General features: G+C 54.6%; 1 protein-coding gene across 5 annotated transcripts; it reads right to left on the bottom strand.

Annotated features, from left to right (window-relative positions):
* Positions 1-4,662: 4,662 nt before the first annotated feature.
* On the bottom strand, positions 4,663-9,535 carry TMEM134 (transmembrane protein 134). Of its 5 annotated transcripts, none has more exons than XM_030917263.1 (7): positions 9,277-9,529; positions 8,294-8,358; positions 7,772-7,861; positions 7,583-7,659; positions 5,376-5,591; positions 5,123-5,176; positions 4,663-5,017 (listed from the first exon to the last, which is right to left on the bottom strand). In XM_030917263.1, the coding sequence occupies exons 1-7, from the start codon at positions 9,448-9,450 to the stop codon at positions 4,935-4,937; spliced, it is 759 nt and encodes a 252-aa protein (XP_030773123.1). In that variant the 5' UTR covers positions 9,451-9,529; the 3' UTR covers positions 4,663-4,934. The 5 variants fall into 5 exon arrangements, with proteins under 5 accessions (XP_030773123.1, XP_010364637.1, XP_030773125.1 ...); XM_010366335.2 differs by having other exon boundaries at positions 5,376-5,420; XM_030917265.1 differs by lacking the exon at positions 8,294-8,358 and having other exon boundaries at positions 9,277-9,516.
* Between the last annotated feature and the right edge of the window lie 1,039 nt (positions 9,536-10,574).

Genomic DNA, 10,574 nt, shown 5'->3' with positions numbered 1-10,574 from the left:
AAAACAACAAAAAACCCAAGTGTAAAAAAAGCGAGCTTGAAAGAAAGGGATCGCTCCATGTATCAAAGACAAAGAAATCGAAGCTGGGGTTGCAGGAGTGAGCTGACCCTGGGGGGTTTCAGATCAGCATAGAGGCTTGGGTGCCTGGACTCCTATACCCATGAATGACAGAAGAACCGTAGGAGTCTGGGGAGCAAGAAACAAACCCCCTGGATACATTCCACGGTCTCCAAAGGCTAAGATATTAATCTGTCTGCACTGACCAGTTGGAGAAAGTGGCAAGGAACAGATGTTCAGGGCCGGGAGTGGAAACAGCTACCCTAAAGAGCCTGGAACTCCAGGGCCTGCCCTTCAAGCAGGAGTGTGGTCTCTCTCCAGGGTGTGAAAAGCTGAAAAAAACTGGAAAAAAACCCTGCTGCTTCCAAAGGGGAACTTGTGATAAAAACTACAGATTATTGGGCCAGGAGTGGTAGCTCACGCCTATAATCCTAGCACTTTGGGAGGCTGAAGCGGGTGAACCACCTGAGGTCAGGAGTTCGAGGCCAGCCTGGCCAAAATGGTGAAACCCCATCTGTACTAAAAATACAAAAATTAACCGGTCGAGGTAGCACACACCTGTAATCCCAGCTACTCAGAGGCTGAGGCAGGAGAATCGCTTGAGCCTGGGAGGTGGAGCTGCAGTGAGTTGAGATCACGCCATTGCACCCCAGCCTGAGCAACAGATCGAGACTCCATCTCAAAAACAAAACAAAACAAAACAAAACCCCTACAGATTATAAAAGTAAAGAAACCACCATGAAGGAGACGAGGCAGAGACAAAAACAAGAGGACTGGCATATCAGTGTACATAATACAACCGCCTAACGACCACAAGATACATGCAAATAAAAGAGGGCTAAAAGGGGAAGAGAGATTAACATGCAGTAACAGAATAGCTGAAGAGAGAACTGGAAGATTTAAAAAGTAACCCAACAGGCCAGGTGTGTGGCTCATGCCTGGAATCCCAGCACTTTGGGAGGCCAAGGTGGGCGGGTTACTTGAGCTCAGGAGTTGGAGACCAGCCTGGGCAACATGGTGAAACCCTGTCTCTACTAAAAATACAAAAATTAGATGGGCGTGGTTGTGCTTGCATCTGTGGTCCCAACTATTCTGCAGGCTGAGGTGAGAAGATCGCTTGAGCCCAGGAGGCAGAGGTTGCAGTGAGCCGAGATCACACCACTGCACTCCAGCATGGGTAACACAGTGAGAATCTGTCTTTAGAAAAAAAAAAAAGGCCGGGCGCAGTGGCTCAAGCCTGTAATCCCAGCACTTTGGGAGGCCGAGATGGGCGGCTCACGAGGTCAGGAGATTGAGACCACCCTGGTCTACACGGTGAAACCCCGTCTCTACTAAAAAACACAAAAAACTAGCCGGGCGAGATGGCGGGCGCCTGTAGTCCCAGCTACTCGGGAGGCTGAGGCAGGAGAATGGCGTAAACCCGGGAGGCGGAGCTTGCAGTGAGCTGAGATCACGCCACCGCACTCCAGCCTGGGCGACAGAGCGAGACTCCATCTCAAAAATAAATAAATAAATAAATAAGCGTATATCTGGATATAGCCTATTGAAACTACAGAATAAAAAAAGCAAATCTTGGCCGGGCGTGGTGGCTCAAGCCTGTAATCCCAGCACTTTGGGAGGCCGAAACGGGCGGATCACGAGGTCAGGAGATCGAGACCATCTGGCTAACATGGTGAAACCCCTGTCTCTACTAAAAAATACAAAAAAAAAACTAGCCGGGCGAGGTGGCGGGCGCCTGTAGTCCCAGCTACTCGGGAGGCTAAGGCAGGAGAATGGCGTAAACCCGGGAGGCGGAGCTTGCAGTGAGCTGAGATCCGGCCACTGCACTCCATCCAGCCCAGGCGACAGAGCGAGACTCCATCTCATAAAAAAAAAAAAAAAAAAGCAAATCTTATTAAAAAAAAGAGCTGCTCACGCAACTCTGCTGTCGAAGTTTGTAGTGCAAAGTCAAGTTATCAACAAATGAGTGTGGCTATGTCGGAAATTTAATAAATAATAGTAAAACTTCATTTATTGACATGGAAATTTGAACATTATATAATTTTATGTTATCAAATCTTATTATAATTTGACTTTTCTCCAACCATTACAAAATATAAAAACCATTCTGTGGACTATACCTTGCTGATCCCTAATGCAGACTTCTAATGATGGGAATCACAACTTCTGAAATTGCTTCCTGTTAGGATTGTAGAGGCACCTCTGGTGAGGCAGCTCAGGGGTTGGAGACCAGCCTGGTCAACATAGTGAAAACCTGTCTGTACTAAAAATACAAAGATTAGCTGGGCATGGTGGCATGTGCCTGTAATCTTAGCTACTGGGAAGGCTGAGGCATGAGAATCGCTTCAACTGGGAGGGAGAGGATGCAGTGAACCGAGATTGTGCCACTGCACTCTATCCTGGGAGACAGTGAGACTCGTCTCAAAAAAAAAAAAAAAAAAAAAAAGAAAAAAAAAAAAGGAATGATAAAAAGTTGTTAGTTGTGATTCTGTGTTGTGTTAATTGCCATTTGTTCATATTCAATGGTTTTTGTCATTTTTCCTTTTTCCTATGTTTGTTCTATTTATTGAAATGTAATTGTATGTCTAATGAATCTGATAAACTGTGGGCTTGTATTCTGTATTTTTATTGTTTTTTTGAGACAGAGTCTTGCTCTGTCGCCCAGGCTGGAGTGCAGTGGCGCAATCTCAGCTCACTGCAACCTCTGCCTCCCGGGTTCAAACGATTCTCCTGCCTCAGCCTCCTGAGTAGCTGGGATTACAGGCGTGCGCCACCACACCCGGCTAATTTTTTTGTATTTTTCATAGAGATGGGGTTTCACCCTGTTGGTCAGGCTGGTCTCGAACTCCTGATCTCGTGATCTGCCTGCCTCGGCCTCCCAAAGTGCTGGGATTGCAGGCATGAACCACTGCGCCTGGCCTCTGTATGTTTTTTATTTCATTTTTCTAGTTTTAAAAATTTTTGTTATTTTTTTTTTTGAGATAGATCTCACTCTGTCTTCCAGGCTCGAGTGCAGGGGTGCAATCATGGCTCACTGCAGCCTCCCAGGCTCAGTGATCCTTCCACCCCAGCTCCCCAAGTAGCTGGGACTACAGGCGCCCCACCATGCCTGGCTAATTTTTGTATTTTTTGTAGAGATGGGGTTTTGCCATGTTTCCCAGGTTGGTCTCGAACTCCTGGGCTCAAGTGATCCTCCCACCTTGGCCTCTCAAAGTGCTGGGATTACAGGCACGAGGTATCGCACCCGGTTAGTTCTTCTTATGAAAGGACCGGGCCATGACGGATTAGAAATGAAAACTGGCCCTTTACCACAGCTAGTTGGAAGACCACTGGTTTAGGAGTTCCTGCATCCAATGGGTACCCCCAAAGTGCCTTGAATGGGGGTTGAGGGTGGGAAGTCTGTGGGGCCTGGAAAGGTGGGAGCGACAGCAGAGTCTGGGTGTCCATTCATCTAACTCAGAACCCTGAAGGCCCCGCTGTGTTGGGTGCTGCAGTGGTTCGTGGGACACATGTTTCGGTGGGGGAGATAGACTGTGCGGGCAGGTGTACCAACTGGGCTTCCCAACTCTTGCTCACTCAGCCAGCCTCTTGGTTGGCTGGTAGGGGAGACCAGCTCAGTGCTGGTTTCCTTCTCCCTCCCCCACAGTGTCATGGGAAGAGCCCTGGCCAGGGAGCTGGAGCCCTGGGTTATGTTTCTAATTCTACCTACCACCTGCTGGCTGTCCTTGGGCGAGTCAGTCCTCATCTGTAAAATGGGACTGAGGTAGTGAAAATTATAAGATATAACCCGTGTTCAGTGCTTAGCGCAAGGCCTAATGCCTTTTCTTGTTTTTCTTTTTTTTAAATAGAGTTGGGGTCTCACCATGTTATCCAGGTTGGTCTCAAACTCATGGGCTCAAGCGATCCTCCGACCTTGGCCTCTCAAAGTGCTAGGATTACAGGCTTGAGCCACTGCGCCCGGCCATCCTGGTGCCTTTTAACAACTTGATAACTGGTAGCTACTATGATCTCAGATTTCAGGCTTCTCAAAGATTCTGTTTCTTGATTCCTAAGATTCTGAAATGCTCTGATTTTCCAAAATTCTGCGATGGTTTGTTTCTAACATTCTGCATTTCCAAGTCTTTGATCACTGAGGGTGTCAGGCACGGCTTCCTATGCCCTCTGCCCCCAGGTTCTCCCAACCTCTGGGACTGGGAAGGAAGGCAGTGGGTGGAGGGGGCTGGGCTGCTGCCTTGGCATGGCCCACATTCAGGGCTGGCTGTGGCAGCCCAGGGCCCCAGAGCCAGGCTGGAACTAGGATACCAGCCTCCAGGCCCCAGGCCTGCGTCATCTTTGAGTGCTCTCGGCCAGGGCCACCAGACAGAGACGGGCTGGTTGAGTCATCCAAGGGTGGGGGTGGGGCAGGCTGTCCTGGCTGGCAAGGCAGACTTCCTACGCCCAGCTCTGCCCCTAACATGCCCCGTACCTTTGGGCAAGCCTCAGCATCAGGGCTGCCACGCGTTCGGTGGTACTCGAAGCCCTTCAGCCTCAGGGTCAGTCCTTGGGAGGGGGGCTGTGGTCAGGCTGGTGGGCTGGGCTAGTGGTGACAGGGCAGGAGGACAGCAATTGCCTCTGGTGGAATTAACTACTCTTTTATTAGCACAAAATAACAGCAACCTAGCAGCCGCACGGCCGGAGAATAAGTTAAGGCACAGAGCAGGCGAGGGGCGGCTTTCCCAGGGCCAGGCCTGCATTCCCCAAACTTCCTGAGCAAACTCCCTAGGGGCTGGGGTTTCGAGGGCCCTGGAGGGCCTCTTCCCTTGAGATGAGGGGAACGGAACAGAGCGCGGGTCAGAGGGACGCCCACGTGGATGCAAGGAGTCCACGCTGCGCTGCGGTCACTTCTCGAAGTAGGGCAGGTAGAAGAACTGGAAGCCCCGGTGGCCCTTGACAGCGCAGTATATGAAGATCACGTGATAGACTGTGGGGCGGGGCCTGTCAGCGCAGAGGCCCCTCCCCTCCCCACGACCCCGCCCTCAGCCCCGCTCCGCGGCCCCGCCCCTTCCGCCCCGGTGCCCGCTCCCACCTCCAGGCACCAACAACAGGAAACCCGGCACGAAGAAGATGGCGCTGGATACACCTGCGGGAGGGACCACAGCCCAGTCAGGGCAAGGGGGCGGGGGTTGCGAGGCCTTCCGGGCTGCCTCTGACTGCCCCGGCAAGCCTCACTCCCAGCTGAAAAGTGGCCGTGTACTGCTGGGAGGTGGGAGGGCTTGCCGTGGACCCGTGGACACAAGACAGGGGTGTCCTCTGCCTGTGGGGGCGGGAGGGTCGCTCACCTGGAGAGGGGGTCGCCTCCAGTCCCACGCCGACCAGGATCAGCACTGCACACAGACGGAGCCGCGGGGGTGGGGGCAGGAGCAGTGGTGAGGGCGGGGGCTCCCACTCCCAGCCCGGCTCAGCCCTACACCACCTGAGCTGAAGGTGCCCTAGACAGAGACCTTCTCCAGGAAGCTCACCAAGCTCTGTTTCCAGAGCAAGGCACTGAGCAGGCCCTGGGAAGTGTGTGAAACTTGAGAGATTTTTATTTGCTCCTTGGGGTGGGCTTTTAGTCATTCCACAAACATTTATGGAACACCTACTGAGTGCCTGGTACTGGGAATTCCGCCCTGAAGGGCAGAAAAGATCCCTGCCCTCATGGCCCATCCTTAGTGGAGGAACCAATAAGAACCTGAAAGCTAACAGTACAGGTGATCGGGATATGGGGGGTAAGAAGAGGGCAGTGCAGGAGTCCTGGATCCCCAGTTACAAGAGGGATGGGGGAATGAGGAGCTGGACTTTGGACTCTGCAACAAGGCGGGTAGTAAGCCTGGGGGAATGGGGGGCCACCATGGACTGCTGTGTGCTTTGTGCATTGCCCCGACTACTTCAAAAAGGGTGGGCCAGGTGCGGTGGCTCATGCCTGTAATCTCAGAGCTTCAGCGAGCCAAGGCAGGAAGACTGAGGCCAGGAGTTCGAAGCCAGCCTGGGCAACATAGCAAGACCCCCCCCATCTCTAAAAAAAAAAAAATTAGCCCAATCCAGGCATGGTGGCTCATGGCTGTAATCCTAGCACTTTGGGAGGCTCATTTGAGTTCAGGAGTTCAAGACCAGCCTAGGCAACATAGTGAGGCCTTGTCTCTATTATTATTTAAAAAAAAAAAAAAAAAATTTCCCTAGTTCCAGCTACTAGGGAGGTTCAGCTGGGCGGATGGCTTGAGTCCAAGAGTTTGAGGCTGCAGCGATCATACCACAGCACTCCAGCTTGGGCAACAGAATAAGACCCCGTCTCCAAAAAAATAAAAAGGGCTGGGCGTGGTGGCTCACGCCTGTAATACCAACACTTTGGGAAGCCGAGGCGCGTGGCTCACCTGAGGCTAACATGGTGAAACCCCACCTCTACTAAAAAAAATACAAAAAATTAGCCAGGTGTGGTGGCGGGTGCCTGTAATCCCAGCTACTATGGAGGCTGAGGCATGAAAATCCCTTGAACCCAGGAGACGGAGGTTGCAGTGAGCCAAGATTGTGCCACTGCACTCCTGCCTGGACAACAGAGCAAGACTCCTCCTCAAAAAAAAAAAAAGGTGGGGTATAGGATATGATGGGGGCTGAAACTCACTCCCTACACCCTAGAAAGGCCCTCTAAGGAGCTCTGGTAGCCCCAGACTTGCCTTGCTGGGTTGAGAGGGGACAAATGAAAGAACTTGGCAGCACTACCAGGGCCGGTGTGCAGCGGTGCTGGGAAGTGGCAGCCCCCTCCCATGCACTCAAACACCCAGAGAGGAGGCCAGATTGTGTGCTGGGGGCCTGGCTGGCTGGGAAGCCTTGGCCTTCCTGGAGAAGCGGAGAGATCAGCCAGGGTAGCAGCCACAGTTGGTCCCTCCTTATATGTCACTCGTGACCCCAACCCTGGATCCTTTCTGGGGACTCTGCCTCCTCTACCCCAAAGAACGAGGTGCCTGGGAGCCAGAGGACACCTGGTGTGAGATCTGCCTGCTCTGGACCAAAAGTTCCCCCATCTGAGCAATGGGTAGGAGAGGGGTGCTGGTCAGCGCTTAGATGCCAGATAAGGGGAAGTACCAGGTGCCCTGTGGCTCTGCACTGGCTGGGCACTCAGCATCCCTGAGCCCCTACACGTGGCTCTTCTGGGCACCACCTCACTTGCAGGACTTCTGTAAGGTGGGAAAATAAAACTGCCCTGCACCTTGCCCAAAGTAGACACAGAATAAATGGTAGCTGCTACTCTTCTGTCCTCTAATGGATTAAACAGGTTAAATTCTTTAAAAAAGGAAAAGTCTCTGGAGTGATAAGCCAGGTTCCATTTTCAGCTATGTGTGATTTCCTGACTGTGTGCCCAGGTTGCAAGGCCTCTGTCTCCTCACCTATAAACTGGGGCTGTGATGATGGCAGCCAGCTGCCCCCTCAGGATGCTGGGAGGCTCAGTGTCAAGGGGGAGGCAGAGCCTCCCATGGGGCCCCTTTTGACTCCAACCCTCAGGGCCACTCACCCAGCCCCAGCAGCAGGAGCAGGAAGGAGGCCAGCACCACTCGACGGTTCTTCTGGATCAAAGGGTGTTGGGTCCAGCTGGGTGGCAGGAGAGCAGGGTGAATGTGAAGGAGGTGGAGGGAGGGGGTGCAGGAGGCTGCAGTGGTAGAGCCAGGGCTGCTTGGCTGGGGGCTTAGGTAGGCAGGCTCACCTGCAGCAGGTGTTGTAGGAGCGCTGGGTGCCGCTGCTGATGGTGCTAAAGGACCACTGGGAGCTGCGGATGGAAGTTCGGCCGGAATCCCTGCAGGACAGGCGCCCAGTGAGGGGCAGGGAGGCAAGGATGGGGTTGTTTTGGGACAGAAGTCCTGATGAAGTACAGGGTGTGGTGCAGGGACTGGAGCTGGCCCCTTGCAGAATAGTGGACTCTGAGAGGCCTCGGTGGGTGAGGATGAATTCAGGGACTGGAGATGAGCTAGGGGTTTCTTTAGGACAGGTGACCTGTATGAAGGTGGGGGCCAGACCAGACTGGGGGTTTCTGAAAGAGGTGAGTACAGCTGGGCACTAGGGTAGGGTGACCCTGCAGTATAGGGGACCCTGTGAGGAAAGTGAGGGTCAGACTAGGAATCAATAGGACGGGATGGAAGTGAGTGAAGTGGGGTGGGCGACTCAGCAGGGTCCCTGGGGATAGGAGCTGGGGCTGGGGTACAGGGTTGGGTCCCCACCTGGCCCTAACCTGGTACTGACTCCCCCATCTGGCTCCGGAGAGACCTGGGCTCCATCCTCATCGTTCTCCAGGTTCTGTTGCAGAACACAGGTCTCAGGGGGGTTGCTAGGCTGGGGCCCTTCCTCATCCCTTCCCAGGGAGAGAAGGGAGGCCTACACAACCATCTGCCTGGCCGCCTGGCAGCTGCTCACCTGGCCCTCCGCCCTCCCTGCAGAACGGGTTTGGTGAATCACAGAAACCAGGTAGGAGGTGGGTGGATGCCAGGGCTTTGGGGAGCAGGAGCCTGCACGGGTCCCAGGGAAAGGAGAGCTCCCAACTTTGGGTCAGGGTGGAGCTCTCATTCAGTGGCCTAGAATGAGAGCTTGGGAATTGGGGTGCCAGGGAAGGCCAGGCCCAGGGTTCCCAGGTTCAAGGTACAGGGATCTGGTCCAGGTCTCCAAGAAAAGCAGCCTAGGGTTGGTGGAGGTTTTCTGGGAAAATGGGGATTGATTTCTGATGTAGTGGAAGCAAGCAAGGACTGGTCATGTGAGAGGGGCTCCAGCTCTTAGGGGTGATGGTGGGATTAGGGTGAGGGCTTTCAGAATACAGAAAGGCGTGCGGGTTCCCATCAGCTTAGCTGGCCTGGGGCACAGGGGATGCTCCTGCGTGTGGGCAAGGTCTGGTTCAGATACAGAGGAGCTCCCCCAACCCAGCGGGGGCCAGGGGCGAGTACCCAGGCAGAGTAGGGAATCGACTGGGCTCCCCAGCTGGAGCTGAGGGATGAGCTCCTGGGCCCGGGCTGTGGACTCTTCCCGGCTGGCTGGGGCCCGGTATCGGAACTGGGAGGGCCTGGGCAGGGCTGTGGATCAAGAGTCACGTCCGGGGGTGGGGGGGTGGTCTCGCACTTCAGCTGGGGCCTCTAGGCAGATTCATTCCCGAGTTGAGGCCTTTGGGGCCCGGCCTAGGGTCCCGTCCGGCCGGGGACAGGGGGTGAGGTGGGCCGGGCGGTTCACCTGGTAGCGCAGCCGGGACTGCTTGTCCTCGTCAGCCACCTCGAACCGCGCCCGACGCTCGAAGTGCAGCGGCCCAAAGTGCGCGACCCCGCTGGACTCGGGTCCAGGGCCCGCGTCCTCCAGGGACAGCTCGAAGGCATCATCAATGCTGAACTGGGGCCGGGCGGCGCTCATAGCCCCGGCCCTCTCAGGCGCCGTGCGCCGCCGCCATCTGCGCCCACACGCCCAGCGTCGCCGCGGCCCCGCCCCCACATGCCCCGCCCCTCCGGTCCTGGCCCCGCCCTACACGCAGGCCCCGCCCCCGTTCGCCCTAAGCAGGCTAGAGCTGCCGAGCGCCGAGCGGGCTGATGGGTGGGAGCCTGTTCAAGACTGAGCGCGCCCGGCCAGTGACGCCACTCAGTGGCCGCCATGGCGAGCGACAGCCGATTCTGGGCTCTGACACAGCCCCCAGACCTGTAGGTGGGGGGCTTGGAGGGGCTTCCACGCCCCAACTTCCAGGTCCCTGACAGGGCCTTTTGCACCGCAGCGTGTTCCTCGAGTGCCAAGGACACTCCTGGAAACTGTTTCCCCACCTTACAACAGCCCTGAACCACAGGGGTACTCTCCCCATTTTTGCAAATGTGGAAACCGAGGCTCAGAGAGCTTATGTGTCTTCCACTTCTCCAGTCCAGTCTTCACGCAGCAGCCGAAGTGATCTTTTAAAACAAATCTTTTTATCTCTGTGTTATTCTTAAATGAAACCTTTTTAAAAAATTATGCTGCTGGCCGGGCTCGGTGGCTCACTCCTATAATCCCAGCACTTTGGGAGGCCAAGGCGGGTGGATCACTTGAGGTCAGGAGTTCCAGACCAGCCTGGCCAACAGGCGAAACCCTGTCTTTACTAAAAACACAAAAAGTAGCCGGGCGTGGTAGCGCATGCCTATAGTCCCAGCTACTTGGGAAGCTGAGGCAGAAGAATTGCTTGAACGCGGGAGGCAGATGTTGCAGTGGGCCGAGATTGAGCTACTGCCCTCCAGCCTGGGCGACAGAGCAAGACTCCGTCTCAAACAAAACAAAACAAAACAAAACAAAACAAACAAAAAACCTTCCCTTGGTTTTCCATTGCACTTAGAATAAAATCTGAACTCTTGGCAGGGCATGTCGCTCACACTTGGGGAGGCCGAGGTGAGTGGATCACTTGAGGTCAGGAGTCCGAGACCAGCCTGGCCAACACGGTGAAACCCAGTCTCTACTAAAAATACAAAAATTAACTGGGCACGGTGGCCTGTGCCTGTAATCCCAACTACTTGGGAGGCTGA

Source organism: Rhinopithecus roxellana, chromosome 15 (genome assembly GCF_007565055.1).
Source record: "Rhinopithecus roxellana isolate Shanxi Qingling chromosome 15, ASM756505v1, whole genome shotgun sequence".
Taxonomy (NCBI): Eukaryota; Metazoa; Chordata; class Mammalia; order Primates; family Cercopithecidae; genus Rhinopithecus; species Rhinopithecus roxellana.
Note: the sequence above shows the minus strand (reverse complement) of the source record. Positions and strands in the feature narration are given on the sequence as shown.